The sequence below is a fragment of the Anopheles maculipalpis genome, chromosome 3RL, assembly GCF_943734695.1.
Source record: "Anopheles maculipalpis chromosome 3RL, idAnoMacuDA_375_x, whole genome shotgun sequence".
Taxonomy (NCBI): Eukaryota; Metazoa; Arthropoda; class Insecta; order Diptera; family Culicidae; genus Anopheles; species Anopheles maculipalpis.
The window spans coordinates 50,753,426-50,773,455 of record NC_064872.1 but is presented as its reverse complement, the minus strand read 5'-3'; the positions used below and the strand labels follow the sequence as shown (position 1 = coordinate 50,773,455).

The following is a 20,030-nucleotide window of genomic DNA, read 5'->3' as shown; positions in this document are numbered from 1 at the left end:
GGGACCTAGCGTTGCATCCATTCGTTGACGAGACTCGAAGGTGTTCAGTTGAAGTACTTCAGGAGCCATTCGTTCCATTCGTGCAGTATTTAAGTTTTGTTTAAGTAACTTATTACCGATTTGCTAGTGATTTGCTAGTGGCCTGCAGAGTCAACATGAAGGTGCTAATTGCTCTATCGACCGTGCTGTGCGTGGTGCTGGCGAAGGTGAGAGCGTGAAGCCAAATACGAAGAAGGTTAATTAAAACCTTAGCGTCTATAGAAGTAACTTTGGGATTTTGGTTGATTTGCTAAAAATTTGGAAATGTTCCCGTGTGTCAGTTTGTGTGATGCTGCGAGCAAGGGAGCACGGTAAAGTGGTACAGAACTGATTGCAATCAGCTGAAGCTGATACAGTGCTGTTCGAAACGGATACAGATAGTAGAGCAGGCACGCTTAGCTAAATCTCGTCACGCCAATCTATTGTCGCGAGACAGCTGATAAACGGATAGCATGCTGCCTCTATCGGGGGTATGTCCAGGGCACGCTGCTCTGGGGCTGACGTTATCAGCGCAATTTAACTCTATTAGAGTCCCATGTAAACAAATGACCTAGCCGTGCTGGATAACAGTGCTATGAGACGAAGGGGGGCAAAAAATGATGACGTATAATGTCGGTCTGCCGCAAGTTGGCGCGTGTTGGGTTTTCTTTATATATTATTTTCTATTTTATGCAGTTCTGCTTTGTGTATTTGAGGCTGCATGAATCTTTCCAATTATTGTCGTTTTCGGTTCGTTTTCCATTCGTGCAAAACCAACGCCCAAATTGACACGGACCAGATGCAAAATGCATTTCGGATTTGAAGTGTTTGCTCAGGTCTATGGAAAGGACCATTGGATTTAGAATTAAAAAAATAGTTGTACTTTTGTATCACATTAAATAAGAAAGAATAATTGGGAAATCCGCAATACAATAATACGAAGTTAATAATTAGGTTCGTTTCTGCACATCAAATCTTTCCAGGACCAGCCAAGGAAAGCTATTGTTTTCCTGCAAGGAACGTCCGGTGTCAGCGGTAATGTGACCATCTCGCAATCCTCGTGCACCGAGCCAGTGTTCATCGAGATCAATGTCGGCGGTCTCACTCCTGGCAAGCACGGGTTCCACATCCATGAGAAGGGAGACCTGACGGACGGTTGTGCCAGCACCGGAGGACACTACAACCCGGATAAGGTAATTAGAGTAATACATCCACACCGCTAAAAGAACGCTTAGCGGGTTGTACCTTCTGACAAGGGCGCTTGGATCATGCTTTTGGCTATTGCAGGTCAGCCATGGTGCCCCGAACGATCAGGTGCGTCACGTCGGTGATCTGGGCAATATTGTGGCCGATGAAAACGGTATCGCCAAGACCTCGTACTCGGATACTGTGGTGTCGCTGTATGGAGCCCGCAGCGTTCTCGGCCGTGCGATCGTCATCCATGCCGAGGTGGACGATCTCGGAAAGACCAACCATCCGGACTCGCTGAAAACAGGAAATGCTGGTGGTCGCGTTGCCTGCGGCGTAATTGGAATTCTGTAAATATCGGTTCCACTGTTCTTAGATCGCTTCCCTACGTATGCTCTTATGCTTATGGGTTTGTGTCCTTTGCTGAAGCGATATGTTTTTTTTTTGTATGTTTGTGTTCGTTACTGTCGTTGTTGACTACACGTTGGGCTAAAAGTAAATGGAAAAAAATAATATAAAAGCAAACAAAATATCAAACAAGCGCACCAATCCATCTTATTTAACATTTTCATAATGTAGCCTGTGTTGTGTAATTGTGGTTTGTGTGTGTTTGTGTGAGAAAATTTGTTTGTGTATGTGTGCGTCTGTATGTGTTATTAAATGTATTCTGTCTCGTCTTTACAGAATCATTCCCAAACGTAACATGTTTCATATCGCTATTGGATAATCCAGAAATGTAACTTACAGCTTTATTGTGCAGTCTCATTAGTTAAACATTAAGAGACTGATGTATGGTAATACTCGCGAATTTATACAAGATGATACCTACATCGAGTCGATATTGTAGATCATGTGCTTCCGCTTCGTATGTATTCGCCATGTAGTTAACCTTGAAGCTGCCACTATCGTCTGAATTTAATCGTGCGATCACGTACGACGACGTAGTCTTGAAGAGAAGAGAGTTGTGACGGTCAGAAACGCGTTTATGGTTTGTTTTTTTTTTTATAGTACAAAAATAGTAACAACCGGACGAGGTAGATCGTAACTTTGTAAAAACCTGTTTTTGGAATATGTAAAAGCAAACAGAGCACGTTACTCAACTGCAAGCATTGCCTGGCAGTGGACACAAGAAACAATCAAGTGCCAATCTTCCCGAGATGAAGAAACTTTTACTATTCACGGGAAGTTGGGGAGGGATATCGCTATCGTCGTAATCCTTGACCTCAGGACATAAAAAGGTCAAGGAACGAAGGTTTTAGGCTGAAAATCGATGAAAATGTTGTAGAAATCTTTTAACAATTCAAACTTGGTGTGAATGTGAAGCAAAGATTCCGCCATGCAAATTAATCGCCAATCATGTTTGAAGCATAGTATCGATCGATCTCGTTCATTCTTCTGACGTCTTGTAACGAGTTTGACACAGTTTTTTCTTTGTCGAACCTTGATTAGCAAGTTCAATGATCCATTCATTGTTGGATAATTACACACTCGCGATGGGAATACTTCCAACATCCATGGTTAGATTAACATAAAATTATCATCGACATACCGTTCCTACTGGAGCAATTGGTGTAAGGAGATTAACAATTGCCCAGGTTCAACGCGTAGAAACGACAGACATTCGATCGAACTCGATTTAGTGCGTAATAATGACACCTCAGTTTGTCATTCACAATAGTGAGCTGTCCTACGTAAAGCTGGTTAAGTGTGTGTATTTAGAATTGTAGAACTCATCAACCTATTAACGATTCGTTCTTGTGTGTTACTCCAGTAAATGTCAGTCAAATGTTTTTTTCTTATCAACTTATAACAACAGCACAGTAACAAAATGCGCAGTAAAACTTGTCGTTAATCACTTGTTGCCATTTGGATTGTGTACGGTAATAATGCTTATGTGTGTTGTATGTGTTAAGTGTGACAACCAAACTAACCACCTCTTTGAAGCATGCTAACTAATATCCTTCTTTGCGTCATTCCTTATTCCCTTCCTTCCCTAGCGAGCCTTTCGATGAACCGGATCAGGAATGCAGCAGTGGACAGCAGGGGCTTTTGCCGGCCACCGTTACCATAACGATTTCGCTCCTTGTGGCCCGACTGATGGTCCTATAAAAAGAAAAGAAGTTCTAACATTCTTACATTGCAGGGGTGTGTGGACGGGAGTGACTATTAATTAGGTTTTTTTTTTTGCGAAGATAATCTACGACCGTGCGTAGAGCAGAAACAATTCCACAAAAACCCAAACGGGTTCGTGTGGACTCAGGTTCATCGAACTGGTACCACGATATCCGTCCGAAACTCCGCCCGGAACACTGGGACCAAGCTTCTAGAGAAGAAAACCACTTTTCTTGAGGATTGTTATATACGGCTAGGATATGTATAAGAACTAACAATAGCAACCTAACCAGTGTATATAGCACACCGCTTGTAAAAGGTGAATTCTAGGAAAGGAAGCGTGCTGGACAAAAAAGGAAACGTTCTTCCTCTGCTTGACGAGACCCAACTGTCGTAAGCACTTGTTTGCGTGAAAAGCTTCTTTCTTCGACTGCGTAACGCTTCCATTGACAACCTGGCCACCGACCGCTTCCGTTCGAACACAGCTTCGCCTTCGCTATTAATCTGTTACTTTTGTTTTGTTCATTGTTAAGCATGTTTTTGTGTAAATAAAGTTGTCCCTACTGGCAAGAGTGGACAAAGCAGATTTCGGAACAGCTAGAAGGTTTTGCAAAGGAGAAAACTTTTTGTTCGGTGGAAGCTTGAATTCCAACCGCGTTCAGTTAGCTTCCGAGCACTATTCCGTTTTGTGGAAGGATTCAGGTGTATGTATGTTTATGGGATTTCCGCTTTTTGTCTGGCCGAAGACGAGATGACTGCTGAGAACGTAATGGACAACCGTCTGGACAGAATCAGATAAAGAACATTCGATTGCTCGGTTGGGGTTGTTTGTTTTATAGTGACAAATGCTGCTGCTGCTGCTTAATATCAACCTGACCTTCAAGGATAGTCACTGGCACTGGGGAATTTACCTTCGCTGAAAATGTTGAGATGTTGGACATGTAGGGTTGTGGAACAGTTTTTCGAAGAAAGAAATCTAAGAAATTATTATTCCGTAATTGTTCTCGATAATGCCTTACGCGATTGTACGAGATTTTCCAGGAAGTTTCTTTGAAATCTATTTTAAGATGTAAAGACATTTATGAAAAAAATGTAAATAATATTTTTTTCATGGTCATATTTTATCGTTAAATAAACCAGATATCAAATATTTGAATGTCAGTCTTTGCAACGCCTCCTCCTACAATTCTTTGATTCGTTCTTTCCATCCGTGAAGTAGTTTTTTTTTCCTTTCTGTTTTTTTTCCTTTCTATTTGTTGTTTCTGCAATGCCTAGTATGACCGAAGCCTATCGATTGTCGTCCGTTTTAGCCTATGCGTATTTAGTTTAGTTTAATTTTTAAATCATTTAGCAATTAAGTCACTTATATGTAGCCCTAGTGGCAGATATTTCGTTTGAAATAAATAAATAAATAAATAAATAAATAAGCGGTCTGTCGGAGTTTTATCAATAATAAAGATCATACACCTTCGTAACACAAAAGGTGAGCATCAATTTGGTGATTGCAAGCATGGAAGATTTGTCTCGTCATCGAATGTGCAGAACTTTATTGTTAAGGAATATTGAAGTCTACTCTGTAAGTATTGGAAGAACTCTGTCAGAAATATATTTGCAACTGATATCAGCGGTAGGGTGCAACGAATTACTTTTCGACTCCTCCGACGCTTTTACCGTATAAATGCAAAAGCATATGTAATTGCCTAACTAACCAAAGGTGAATTGCATTTTCAATGTTTGAAAAAGGAAATAATTTGATAATAATGTATTTGGTGGATTTTAAACTCGAGGCAAATACAATTAGAACAAGAGTTTCTCCGTAATGATTGTTTATTTCTTACTAGTAAAGACCGTAAAGTATTATGGCTCGCTATGGCAGTGCTATGAATTTTGCTTTATTTTTCCAACATCCTCTAACATTTTGCCCTTCCGATGTAATTAAATCATGCGAAGCGATTTGAGCGTATTTTTTTCAAATCTATAAATTAATGTTGGGTTAAATTTAAGTTGTAATTTTTGTTCCTCGCGTGAAATTAACAATTTTCATAGTGATTCTATAACATGTTTTTTTCGGATTTAACGAATTTTCATTCGAAAATCGTGTATCCTAGAGTTTTGTCCTACTATTTTTTCTCTTTTGTAACGTGTAGAAAGAAAAACATTATTTTAATGTTATAAGCTGATTGGATTTGGAGCAGTTATTAGTTAGGAATCGTGAAATTGCAATTGAAGAATTATCCGAACGGCTGGTTTAGACCGAGGATCGAATCCAAATCCTTTCCCAACCGTTCGCCCTTAGTGAGGATTAACTATCCAACAACGTTGTATCTTCTCTTCCTCTTGCTTTATCTGATTGCTTAGCAGATCGTTAAGCCAAGAAGAGATATATCCTGACAATATGAAATAATCTGCATAAAGAATATTGGATTTCCATCCGGTTAGAGTTCATTCGTTATCTTCTAATGTATTTACAAAACTGACTTCCTTCTTCTTAGTCCCTTTTCAAGTAAAAACAATAGTTTTTCACGCATAAAAATTACATTAGAATTGAAGGTTTGCCGGTATGCTACTGTCCTTGAACTTCGACGTGATTTATAAAAAGTTCGTTTCGTAAGTTCATCCGCTACTTGCCAGCAAGCGTGTTCCAGTTGATGAGTGGAGCTAATGATTAAATTTCGTTTCTCATTTTCCTTCTCATTAAATGAAAGGCAACGCAGCAATATGGTTTTACTAAATCGCTGTTGAGATCACCTCCCACAAGCTTTTGTACGCTTTGGTAAGCATGATACGATGACAAATCTTATTCTATTCCGATCAATCTTACGATTCGCATAAAGGTTAATACACTTGACCTCGAACGCGTTCGTAAACATCGATTAAAGGGAAACGCGAACTCATTTTAAAAAATTTCCCTTAATGCCCACTTAACGAGCATGAACCTGGCTTGGGTGAGAGAAAATCAGAAATAAGTCAATGTCAGCGGGAATCGCTTCGAATCAGGAGCAAATTTATGTGTCTGGAAAGTGTAGAATGTGTCTGCCCGGTGTTTTAAGGCATTTGGGCTATGAAAATTCTGACTTGCAAAGAAAAAGGTGACTAAAGCTAATTATTTTCCCTTCCGCGGATGATATCCTTTGAGATTCAGTGGCATGGTTTGTGGTGGGGAAAGAAAAAAAAATGGTGGTTGACTGCAGCATGGCTTGTTCTTTGACCCGAAATTTAAACTCATTCGTCACCACGGAACACCGAAGTCACCAAAGCTTGAGGCCCTACTGGGCAATACATAAGGACCCATTGTAACGATCCAAACTGGACGTTTGTATTGGTGATGTAGACCTCCCAAGCTGACCAACGCGTTTTCACTGTGGAGCTTATGTTTGCGTGCATCCGATGACGAGGGCCAAAAGTGGCACACGCGATCCTGCCTGACTAAGGTACAGCGTGCATTGGTGTTGGTATTGAAACGCGAACGCAACCGCGAATGTCCTGGGCCCGAAGCCTAGAAAAAAAGCTTGAAGCGTCCCCGAATACATAGGACTAAATAAACGGCTATATTCTAGTGACCGCAGGTCACCGCTGGGTCAGTTTGGTTTGAGCGCTCGAAAGGATTTGTTGGTTTACTCCGGTGTTACTCGAGGGAAAAATCATTTCTCCACCTGCCATTAGGGAGAACCGTAGGGCCCGTAATAAAATCCAGATTTTTTAAGGCACGTTCTACTGGTGAACTGTAGTGAAATAGTTTTGGTGTTTGGAGTGGGCAGACGACGGTAGTTCAATTCTTCAAGCTAGGACAAGCTTATCCAAAGCTACACTTGCCAAGATGAAGTCCAAAGTAATGGATAATTTACGAGAGCGGATGAATTCCTGTGGAACGACGACCATAAAATATTTGCTCTTTGTGTTTAATCTCGTCTTTGCGGTAAGTACTTCTTTGTAATGGCGAAGTGTGTGAAATTCTGACCCTGTAGTGTCCGTTTTGAATTTATGATTTTGGGAGTTAAATATTTCCCTCGTGTGCCTTAACGCGGGCTTGCACTGGCTCGTGTGCATTAGCGTGCTTGAGTGAAAATGGCAAATAGAAAGCGGAGAAAAATCACTGACCCGTTGGTTTATCGCATGCTTGACCCCAATAGTAAGTGATATTGTATAATTGCATGATAATGAAAGGATTCGTCCTTGGTGCATAATGGTTGATGAAAGGATCCAGAGCACCACTAACTGGATTTATCGTGTAGCTGTACTAATGGAATGATTGTAACTTGGAGAAAGTAGGTTCTGATAATTAAAACGAATTTTGTGATAGAGGAATAGGAATGTATGTTCAGGCAAAAATTATTTTTAATATTTGGCTTCCATACTTTGTCTTCCTCATTGGCGACTAATCCAAAGTATTGAATTACCAAGCAAGATACCTAAGAACCTGGTAAAGTTAATGCTAAAACTTTACCTGGCATAAAAGGATTAATGCCAAGAATCATGGTTTCTGGCTATGAAACTACTGTAATTTAGGTATATTTTAATCTGATAAGACAATAAGAAATTCAACTGGCTGACGTCATAAGCACAATATATCTTCTTCTTAATGGTTTAACGACCTCTAAGGTCATGCCGGCCATCGAAATGGCTTTCTAGTCTGCCGATACTCCGTAGTTGGTTATTCATCCCTTGCTGCGGGGGTACAGTCCGGATGGGATTTGAACCCCTGGTCCTGCGTTTTGAAGACCGGCGCCGCTGTCGCATACACCACCGAGCCGCCCCTCACAATATATCTTAAGTATAAAAATTATAAAGTCCAAGAAAGCACTAGTACTATAACATTTACTATCCAAATCGCTAAACTACATCACAGTTGATACCAGGTTTTCATCGAGAAAACCACATAATTGTGACCTCAAGCATCGATCAATATTAACATAATAATTTCCATTCGGGTCTGAGTTTGGCGCCTTTATTTATGTTTTCAACATCAAATGATATTAATAATACAAGGCCTTATGTTAAGCAAAGGTGTAGGAGGGGCTAACCCGCAGGTTAACAAGTACATTAAAACGCTCATGCTGTCCAGCGACGAAACGCTCGGCAGGAACTCTATTCATGATTAATGATATGGCGTTGATAGATTTTCGTTGACCGGAAGTAAATGACTGCTACCGTACTCCACAACGCATTACCGTTGAATCGGATATTTAGGTCGACGAAAAACTCATCAAGATCTGAACTTTGTTGTTTGTATTTCTTTGGCCACGTACAGTTACCAAACAACCTTGAGTGACGGTTTTAGCTGTATTTGAGACTAATGATGGACAACCCACAATGTCCTGAATAATATGATATTGGGTTTGTAGATTTCAGGTCTGATCCTGCTGGTCGCGGGCATTGTCGTGCTGGTGGATGTCAACGACTATCAGCACTTTGTGCAGGACCGCTTGATGGCACCGCCGGTGGTGCTGATCGTAGTAGGGTCATTTGTGTTCTTGGTGGCATCGCTCGGTTGCTATGGCGCCATTAAGGAATCACCGAAGCTGCTGAACGCGTTCGCCGTGTTTCTGCTAATAGTCTTCCTGATTGAGGTCGCGGTGGCAATAGCGGCCATTGCTTTCAAGGCAGATTTGCAGGACGCACTGAGAAAGCAACTGGACAAATCGATCGCACGGCACAACAATGCAGACATGGTAGCTTGGAACAGCGTACATCGAAAGATGATGTGCTGCGGCATTCAAGGACCGAAGGATTGGTACGACAATTTGAACAAAACAATGCCTGCTTCCTGCTGCAAACCAGATCTGATCGAACCAGAAACTAATGACTGTAAAAATGCTCCACCACTGTTTATGGATCGTTACTATCAGGTGAGTTATTGTGCAGTATTGATAATTTCAAGCAATTGAAGAGAATTGAACAAATCGGATTTCTTTCACAGGACGGATGCTTGATGAAGCTGGAAGATCACTTCCACAAAAATGCTGTAGTTTTGATTGCCGTTGGATTTGCAATAGCCATATTCCAATTATTGGGAGTCTTTTTCGCATGCTGGTTATCCTCTTCCATCAAAAGAAGTCACGCATAAATGAACGAATATCAGTCATTCTGGGAGAAGCTACCAGGAATTTTTAAATTTGAATTTATTGTAAAAAATAAGTCCTTTTATCCGAAACCATTCTCTGATGGAAGCCCATATATTCACACCCTTTGAGTAAACGACAATTGAAGCAGGATACTTTACAACTTGACGCAATTTCAAACAGTTACCAGTAGTTGTATCATTATATAAAAAAATGTTATTGTAACAATTCTTTAAGTTTAAGATGCGCAATTGATTCTATGCTATGAAAACCTAGCTTATAGAGCAAAATGTTGCTTTATCACTGCTTGAAAGTATACTTCAGAAGCTAGTTAGACGGTAGAGGAACAATGCTACTATTTCAATAACAGGCCCAACTTGATAGTATGAAAATGTTTTCCATGTAAGCAATACAACCATTGTGCAAATTATAAAACAAACCGTAGATAATAAAGATTTGTTCGAACTATTTCTTTTCCTTGTTCATTGGCATTTCAACTTCGAGCAGGCTTGGTCAACCATCCACCGTTAGTGAACCGATCACCCGAAGGAAAGAGCGATCCCGAACATCCGCACAGTTCCTTGCTACGTCGTCAGATCTTCTTAGATCAGACGGAAAGGCTTTTCCGTAGGTCGACCAGGACTAGTTCTTGCCAGTGGATCCGCGTATCTGTTCACAACGCGCTGGGACGACAAGCGTCAGCAGGATAACCAGCGACGATTCCCCCTAATTCTTCCGACGGATCGTGGAAGCACTACTGGAGTGCGGGACCGACATTCGTAGGGAAGGGATACTTCTCTCGAATTTGAGTGAGATCCTCAAAAAAACTTACAACCTGTTTGATTTTATGCTATCCGCAGCTAGATAGTCAGTTCTGCGTAACTGAAAAAAAAATTGTTTAAAAGATTCAGTGAACTTGTGGCAGTAGAGTTCAATAATGTTTCATTGCAGCTTGATGTGTTCTATGGTCAATAGAATAGAATAAAAAAATTAACTGATTCCTTTTGTGGTGAATTATAGTAACAGGATTTATATTTATTCAACTGTGCTGATAACATTTTATCCGTGCTGGCTCATCGGCCATCTTCAATAATAGACCTTGTTAATATCTCAATACAATATATGGGCATTCTGCGTAGGTAATATATTTTTAATAAAAAGATTTCGTACTAGCCATGATCGACAGGAAGCTGCTGATAGTTACTTCTGGAATACGCGTAGTGCAGTACGCGTTAATTCAGTACCATACGCGTGGAAAAACGATGATGGAAATGCTGCTATTTTTCACTCCTTAACTCCTTCACGCGTTACCTAGAGTAAGGTAAGATGAAATTGTTTTTAACAGAGAATCGTTAGAACCAAATTTGATCGATTTTAATTCAGTACTAAATAGCGATATTGGTCTTTCTAGGTTCTTCTAGTGGTTTGCACGTTCATTTTCTCGAGAATGTACGGGGCATCAATGAATCTGCTGATAAAAAGGCTTATGTAAAAAAAAAACGCACAGAGTCGCTATTATTGTTATTTTTGAAAAATACAATAAGTTCACTAAAAAAGAAGAGATCACCCCAATCTGCTTTCAAATCAAGCTGAACACGCTGGTGGAACGAATTGAAGTGATTCAAATACGGCTATGCAAACTAAATTTTAAACATTTGTACTTACCGGGCAACTAACCCTGTAATTCATATTATGACCATAGAACAATCCCATAGTTTTCTTTAACTGAAAAATTATGATTATTTACTCATAGCTTTGTTTTCGTTAGTAAACACTCACCAGAGATAAAAATTTTAAAAATAAGATTGTACTTATTACTGTTTAAGATATTCATGTTATAATCCTTTTCAATGTACTGGACAAACGATTTGCGATGAACAATTTGAAAAAAGGAACTGACGAAATCAACCGCAGCTTGTAAACATAATGACAACCAAAAGCAAATCAACAGTGCAGAAAGGACAAACGGAACACACACACAGTTCTAACACACAAGTGTAAACAAGCTAGTAAGGAAGGCATGATGGCTACGAGAAGTAATTGTGTGAAATAGGGTTCAATTACAAATTACAACCTATTTTCTCTGGAATGTAGGTGTTTTACATTTTGCGTAACATCGGTAACATACACACTTTCGAAGATTATGTGAATTTTCGTTCGCAACAAAAACACTTATGGTGCAGTTTCGGCTTAGTTTGAGTTCATTCGCTTGTCGCACTCGCGGCCTATTATCGGTTCCTAATCTGGTGAACAGATTATTCGTCCCAGTCAGGGGGACGAATCGGAAAAGTGCGGTGAACAAGAAGTGAAAATATGGGATTATTTCCCGATCCTCCTATAACGCCACGGCTAAAGAGGCGCCTGTTTGGCGGAGGAGGTTCCGGGAGCGGTTCTTCACGCAAGAGCGACAGTAATACGGCAGGGGGCAATGATAGTGGGAATGCTGGTAACAGTAGCAGTGAAAGAGACTCCAGGAGACATGCAGCCCGCCGTCAACATGGGGACAGAAACGATGGTTTCGGTAGCATGTCTAAGTCATCGACACCGCAACAACTGTCGACGTCTTGGGAATTCATTCGGTATGTAGCTAAAGTAATGTCTATTCTATTTTCTATATAGTTCATATTAATACCGGCCATACCCAGGATAAGTCAAACAACATGGAAGAAATGTATTAATAAAGCGACTAGCCGTAAAAGCTAATTTTAAATAAAAACTCCATTTCTTCTTGCCTCCTTCATCATGCCAATATTATCTAATTCTAGCATACATTTGCTCGTATCATATGCTCAGCTTGAATGAACTTTTCATCTTTCTTTACGGCCAATGCGTGGTTTTTCCGCAATACGCAATCTAATGCCTTTCTAGCAGACAGCTCGGTGCCGCACGTTTTACGCTAGTTTTCTAGAGCAACATTTGTGCCTCCAACCGTACACGTTGTATGGAATGAAGAACCCATTCTTTGCGGCCCGCATTTGGATTATAAAAAGGACTTCCTCCGGTAGTAGACTTCGCTCTATTAAACTCGTTCCGGTTGGTACCCAGCAATTCTTTATAGGCCTATTGTGAGTGTGTTTTTTTTTCTCTTCTTTCAAATCATTGGGCGCCACCGCGAACTATTCTGGCACGTTCCTATTGATTTGACCGAGATTTATGTTAATTCATATTTCTTTGGCTCACACGTTTCGTGCGAGGTTCATATTTAGCTAGTTTCCGAATTTTGTTTTGCCTAGCTTCTGCCTTCAGCGTGGCGGAGGCCGTCCGCATGTTTAGATTTCTGGGTGGCAATTTATGAGCGTGGCAATAAATTTTGATTATATCCTCATTTTGCACTCCGGTCCTGGTGACATCAATTGATAGACGACGAATTGATTGTATTTCGGGAAAATCGGAAGGAAATCACTTTTGATGAGGTACGAAAGTAAAAGTTTGGTGGATGTCAGGTGCGGATGGAAACAACATAATTTGTGTACGCTCGTTATCGGTCGATGGAGCACGTGACCGTATAATATGTTAGTCGTTAACGTTAACAACTCCATCATAAATGAACTTTAGACGTGCGGCCCTACTTACTGGTTAATCATGCAAGTCTGGTGAATCAGTTGTGTGATAAGTGCTTTAAAGCTAACACTATCAAAACACGGCCAGTGGATTGGTTTTGGGGTTTAAATGTGTTCGTTTCTTGAGAAAATTGGATTATCTACATGCGAGACTTTGATAAGAGACCTGCGAGCCGTCGCGTTGATGTGAATGTAGCACGGATTATAAAATTTATTTCGAGTTTGCTGCGTATTTTGAGTATTAAATAATGACCCACTTTTAAAAAAATGTTTTATTTGATATAGCTAGCTGTCAATTCGATTAGAGCAAGAAAACTATTTAAGAATGTACGATCAGAAACCTAATTTCTGTTTAAATTGATAATTGATACATTACACACACAGATATTTGCTCTACATCGGTAGGTCGACCCATTCGTTCGTAAAAGTTCATTCTTAAAACTGACTCAGTTCTATTCTCAGGGCACGTGACATTTGACCACTCTGTGGAAGTTTTTTCTCCGACGGACAAGAAGATATCAAATGGTAGATTCTAGTATTTCGTGGAATATGTCCATCGTGTTTTAGACGATGTTGTCACAGATGAAATCTGTCAGTGGTTGCAAGATCAATTTTACCGAAACAGTGCCGAAAAGCCTTTCCGATTGGTTGGGTCGATGAAACCAAACTCGCTGTTGTATCACTTCATACCATCTTAATGGTTGGGCGGTTGCAGTTATTCCCCAAACAAACAAAAACACAAGCCAGTCGGTCGCCACACATGAAGCACATATTTGTTTCTGGTCCGGGGTCTGATTTCAGTCCGCAATATTCGTGGACAAGATTAGCGTTGGTGCGTTGGTCTGTGGACATGAAAATGTCGCGCCACGAAGGTTTCAAATGATCCATGTTGGTACGGTATGTGCGTAACAGACACATTCTTGAGTTAATAATCTTATTTAGTTTAGAAACCCAAATAAGGGCTTAAAAATGGTGTAATTTTTTAACTTAACAATCATTGTAGCAACTATCAGCATGTTTCTTTGCTTCTTAAGTAAATAAATTTAAACACTGTCTCAATAATGCGATGGAGCACTCATTTACATATGGGCCACGTGCATCACTTTGGCTGATGAGGCAACGTTGAGTACCGAATGGCGGCTGTGGTTAGCAGAGCATACCGCCTCACGTTTCAGCTTGCGTATTCAGTTCCCGTTCTGGCGGGCGAAAAATGCACTCCCATGCATCAACAGGCATCGACATCGCGCATATTGCCACATCGAAAGCGAAGCGCCTGTGCTGTCCTCTTCGAAGGCACGAAACCACAGATGAAACTGTTTTGCCACCGCATTAAATTACGCGACGTCATTCAAAAATCTAGATTAGTGCAGCACTTTCAGTGTGTTTTTATTCAGCTCATAGGTCCAACAAAAGAAGGAAAAAAATATCCTCAGCAACTGCCATTCTGTGGGTAGTACTTGCCTATTAATGGGAAACTGTCTCATTGGCCACGTTACATTAACGTATATAACTTGTCAGTACGACAATAGGCCTGATTATCTCTTACAAATGGAAAATACTAAGTCTCAAGACAAGCTTGTCAATACACACGGAAAAAAATTGCATTTTTAAACCGTTCTTGTGACAGGCAAGTTTCGTTAAGCATTTTTTTTTCGTTAAATCTTCAAAATCAAATTGTCATAGTGATGAAACCAACAAAAACAAAACCAAAAGTGTAAACAAATGTTCTTCTTGAGAAGATATATTTGGTATTCTACCTGATATTTTGATATCAAAATTATTTTCCAAATCATGTGAGCGTTGATAGCAGTAGTGATGATGAAAGAACGGAAGTTCTTAATAAACAACATCGGCTGCTTCGTAGTATGATCGATCCTTTGCCAAAACCACGATCCACGCCAGTATGATCCACGCCAAAAGAAATGTTGGCTGCTACCCTGCGGTTTCTTGCGGAGGAAAGTTACCAAAATGGAACCGGGAAAGATTTTAATATAGCAATTGCTCAACCAACTTGTTCTTCGTGGCATTTAACAAGTGTTTAAATGTTGTGGAAGAAACGTTGCTGCCCAAAAACATTTCATTAGAAATGAAACTAAATGAGCAGTAAGAGCAGCCTAACGATATTTTTTTTTTTCTCCCGTAGTGACAAACCTGGCTTTCTGAATTAAAATACTCACATTTTGATTGGAACTGCACAAGAAAACGAACTGGAAACATACAGGAACCAGTGAGTTTGGCGCCTTTCCGTTTCGAATAGGTGACGGAAAACAGTTTGACAAATATGAGACTCCGTTTATGTTAGAGAATACAAATTCTTGGTAGTGTACTTGTAAGTTTGTCTTTCGTTAATTTTTTTTCCAACAGACAACACAAACGGCTGTCATAGTTCGAATCTTCCGTTTTTGACAACTTGTCTTGACAATATGTGTGTGGTAATCTGGCCTAATATCAGATGTAAATAACAAAGTTCTGAAACAACTATTCTACTCTAGATTCTTGCTCTGTAATAGTGTCTGTATAATAATCGATTTAGTGCCAAAAACTAGACAGTAAAATACGAAATAAGGTATTGTAATTTTCATAAGTCAAACACGAGTTTCCTCTTTGAATCGTCGAAACAGATTGATCTTTTATTTTTTTTTTTTTGACATTTTCTTGACATTTTCCGTCTGACATTATTGTGACATCCACGATAAATAAAGACTGCGGTAGCCTCGAAATCAAGGTCTATTAATTATCGATTTTGAGATTACTACAGTATGAAATGTGAACTTCAGCATTGTTCCGTTGCTCAGGGCTTAAAGGTGCGTAACCACAATGGTCGAGTTGGTGGTAAAGTACGTAAATCTTCGTTGGATACCGTTACCACTTCCTGAAAGACAGGCCGAAACGGCTCATTTCCGCCAGGAGCTCGCCACCTCCAGAGGGCAATGGCCACGAATATCCATCCCCACATTTCGGTGCACCGGTGGAGAAATGTTTGCGACTCGCACAAAAAGCGTAGTCGGCAAAGTCCATTTCTTCGAAAACCGAAGCAAACAACAGCAGGAAAAAAAGGAACCAAAGCAAAAGGCAAGCTTGAAATCCACGCCTCAGCAACAGCAGAATTGACTTTGCTGCAACTTGTCAATAGGCTCCGGGAGTAGTTTGTTGTCACTTGGTGTCATTTTCTAAGACAGTTGCAAATGAGGTGTCCCGTTTATGTTGCCGCCGTATTTTACGTGCTGTCTGCTTTCCCGATTCTTTCCCTTTTCCGGGATCGGGACGTCCGCGAGGAGAGGGTTTTTGGGTCTTTTTGTTTTTGATTTTTTTTTGTTGTTGCCACTACCATTAGTGGCTGGCGTCTCCACCATCGAAAAATCGCCTTGAGTCGGTGACGTGCGACAGATAAGAGCAGTTGGGAAGTGAAGCCCACCGAAATCGAGCCCAAAAAGCACAAGTTGCGTTCGAAAACACGTTCCAGTTGTTCCTTGTCCCGGGGTGTTCCGGGGAGAGCTTATGGGTAGTGCGAAGCGCTTGTGTCGATTTCATTTCCTGTTTCACGGCTTTTGAGACGTCGTCTGGATTGGTGGGGTCGCGCTTCGGATTCACGAATATTGTGCTCCATCCTGCTATGGGAGGTCGTGCTGGTGTAAGAGCACAACATCCGATGATGATGATGATGATGATGCACCAGCAGAGAGCACTAATGAAAGCAAATGGTTCTGTCGTCCGTTCTCGGCCCAGCGCAACCAAACATCTGCCTCGATAATAAAACGATAACGCTTACAGATGCAACCGGGTAAGCCTGTCGCCATTTTGCAGTCCGTCCACAGTCAGTCCGGCACAATCGGCATTAATAATTGGTTGCTTTTAGTGCTTTTCTTACTTCATCTGGCTCGTAGCTTTGAAATATGCTCACAATCGAAAAGATAAAAAAGTGAGTGGAGCTGAACTGTCGCGAATAAAAAGTGTTTCGATCGCTGGTACAGAAAATAATTAACGCTGATAAAATCAAACCGCCAAATGTGTTTTTGTGTTACCTGTTTGGTGTTACGGTAGAAAGGTGCAGCGCACCGGAGAATAGCTTACGATTGGAAAAGATCTGCACCATCGGCCATGAAATTTTTTCCAAAACACGTGCAGAGATTTTCGGAGAAGCGTTCGGGTAGCCATTCAACGCGCAGCCAAAACGTTGTAAAGGAAAAGCAACAGAGTCTGTTCAGGTCAATGAATCCTGGCACTTGATCTACCGTTTGCGGATGTTGTTCATATAATATTATGGTGCAGGAAACAACAAACCAACAAATATAAAATGGCGACAAATAATGGTTACACTCGTCGTTTTCAACAGCATTAACTGAGTTGGTAGTGAGCGGTGGATGCATGTTTGCTAATTAGTTACGAAATACCATATTTTCAGGTGGAACCTACAAACCATTCATTAGGGTAAGCCTTTGTGACGCGCAGGAAGCAGCCATCGGTTGAAAGTGTTCTTTCGATGACATTCGTAGTAAAGGTTATTCGTTAATCGAATTAAACTATCGATTTCATTTGAAAATGGTAGAAGTATCGAGTAAGAAAAGAAAAAATCATTTAGTTAGATATTATTAAGGGGAAATAAAAAATATTTTATGGAAGATTCACAAATCAATTATTTGATTTGTCGATTAGAAATGGTTGAATTATATTTTACATATTTTTATGTGCGATGTACTTTAAAATGTGAAATTTGGAGCAATCTAATTCACGTTTATGTATGTGAATTTTATCCTTTCAAAAAATGCTTATTTTCAACAATTTAAAGAAAATGCAAAAAAGCACTTCTGTAAAAGTTCTCTTTGTCCGCACATTGTACGTCAAATTTACCGCCGTAAAGTCCTTTTCGGAAGAAAGAAAGTTTGAGCGGATGATATTCTTTATTCAAACCACAGTTGAGTCTGTTCTGGAGGGGTGGTGGTGGACTGGGTGGGTGAGTCGGCGTAAAGGCTGACCCGCTGGTAGCAATAACCTCCTCCAGCAACAGCATTTTACCGGCATAACGAACTCGAACGGAAACGAACTGCACCTTATAAACGCAAACGCTTCTGCGTGCAGCTGTTTTGATGCATTTGACTCTCTTCACTCTCTCGTTTGCTGATATGCTGAGAGTAGCATAAGCAGCAGCATAAAATCTTCCCAACAGAGGCACAATTTTACACTAAAACGACCGACTTTCGGTTATATATGTCCATCATGTACATGGTCCATTGGTGTGTTGAGGGTTTTAGTTTGGAGTTCAATTGTTTTTTTTTCAAATTTATTTTAAGCATTACGGATTGCGCCGCATTACCTTGCAGCTCAATTGATTGCAACTCAAGCCGTAACTAAGTATGTCCGGGATAAGGGAAAGATGAGGAGCAAATTAGGGATAAGGATGAATAAGTGAAATATAAATATGATGCTGAAAAAGTCTTTTACAGAAATTAAAAATGCAGTTCACAAGTACATAGAAATAGCCTGTAAAACGTTGTAATAAAGCTTATATTTTTTTGTTGATTTATTATTTGTTGATGAAAAGACTTGAAAACTCGCCTTCGGCAACTATTTAACATTCAGCCACCGTAGTGTCGATTGAGCGAGCCTGAGAACCTCAACTCGGACTCACACTAAGCTCGCATCTGCGGTGCGCTGAGAAAAGTATGCTCGCTCTCTTCTCATTCGCGATTAATCCTTGATGGTGTGAAGAACTCCTCGCGTGTGCGTCCCCGTTGTTACGTTCGCGTTTTGTCTAGCCCGTCTGCTTTCGCTTTCGACGTTGTATGGTCTTTCCCAGTGCGTCCCGTGTCACGGAATCGAAAGAATTTCCTTCGTTTGCTTTGCGACGCTTTAATTTTGGCTGTTGGTTCATTCTGGGCGAGCGAAAGAAAACGCTTTAATGTAACATTTTCTTTCTGTAAACGCGTTAAAGTGCATTTAATGTTATGTGTACGTGTAGTGCAAATCGTAATCACCACAATGTTTGATATCGATTAAAATTAGATGTAATCTGTGTCCGTTTTTACATCTTATTGCATCGCCGTGCCTGTTACAAATCATTACTAGGAGTACAATTAATCATGTTGTGCAGAAGACTCCAATGTACCAAACAGTTGTTCGGTTTGTGTGTTACGAGTGTGTGTGTGTGTGTTCCATTGATGCTGGTGCCCTAAAGAAACCGTAATCGATTGTGTGGCTCATGTTGCTTTTTGGCGAGTGATGATGGGCCTTTATGCGAAAATTGGCGTTTAACAGAACCGTCAAGAAGCAATCAGCATGGTGTGGTTTGTGTATTATACTGCTGCCGCTACTCCTTCAGGGGCTGAAGATTTAATAATGCGAGAGAGAGAGAGCGAGATAGCACATAAAGCAAACGAGAACAGGAGAAGTAGAAGAAAAATGCAACATGAAATCTTGATAAATGAATGTTGCTACAGTCGTGCAGAAACAAATCGAAGGGACGACCATCATCGTCGTGCGGTGGTTGTTGATGTGGGTGTGTGGCGTGTGTGTATTTGTATGTCCGGGGTGTACTGCGAGTGGGTGGTATGAACCACCAGAAAGGTGGCGTTGACGGTTGGCCCCTCTGGACCCTTGTGACCTTCCCTCGAGTGTGATTTTGGTTGCTTGCTGACGGTGTGCGCCGCAAACAAAAATCGTTTGATACAAACGAAGAAGAAAAAAATCAACAATATTACAGGCCAACAAAAAAAAAAAAGAAAACTCCCCAAAACAGTGCAATTTATTTTCGTCGAGCTGTGCAACCGTGTGCGCCGCGTGTGTTGGGCGTCGTGCGTCGAAGCGGATTGTTTTGTTAGTGTTTATTGTGTGGCATGTGTTGTTTTCTGCCTCCCTGGCGCCTCTTCAGTTCGCGCTGGTTTCTTTAGCAGAGGCTTGACCTAGCTGTCATGCCGCCTGTGTGATCATTTCGCTTACGTTATCATCGCTTTTGCCGCTTCTCGACACTCAGTCACCGGTTTGCGTGGTGTTGTTGATGTGTGGCGTGTTGGGAAGCATGTGGGATTTTTTGTTAGGCATGGTTTGCCGTCCTTAGAGACCTTGCCGGTGACACTAGCCTCTACTATCGACTTGTAAC

At 40.8% G+C, this 20,030-nt stretch overlaps 3 protein-coding genes across 3 annotated transcripts in view; all 3 read left to right on the top strand.

Annotated features, from left to right (window-relative positions):
- Positions 1 to 3,315, top strand: LOC126563014 (uncharacterized). Its single transcript, XM_050219621.1, has 4 exons — positions 1 to 206; positions 1,002 to 1,211; positions 1,306 to 1,556; positions 3,204 to 3,315. The coding sequence occupies exons 1-4, from the start codon at positions 156 to 158 to the stop codon at positions 3,313 to 3,315; spliced, it is 624 nt and encodes a 207-aa protein (XP_050075578.1). The 5' UTR covers positions 1 to 155.
- Positions 3,316 to 7,081: 3,766 nt separating this feature from the next.
- Positions 7,082 to 9,401, top strand: LOC126562860 (leukocyte surface antigen CD53). The gene is made up of 3 exons (XM_050219453.1): positions 7,082 to 7,234; positions 8,661 to 9,164; positions 9,236 to 9,401. Exons 1-3 carry the CDS (start codon positions 7,136 to 7,138, stop codon positions 9,380 to 9,382), a joined length of 750 nt encoding a protein of 249 aa, XP_050075410.1. The 5' UTR covers positions 7,082 to 7,135; the 3' UTR covers positions 9,383 to 9,401.
- A 2,285-nt stretch (positions 9,402 to 11,686) lies between these two features.
- LOC126561688 (uncharacterized) overlaps positions 11,687 to 20,030 on the top strand; it is a 46,335-nt gene continuing 37,991 nt past the window's right edge. The window contains exon 1 of the mRNA XM_050217982.1: positions 11,687 to 11,956. Within this exon, the coding sequence (XP_050073939.1) occupies positions 11,691 to 11,956 (266 nt within the window). The 5' untranslated portion in view covers positions 11,687 to 11,690. The remainder of the gene's footprint in view (positions 11,957 to 20,030) is intronic.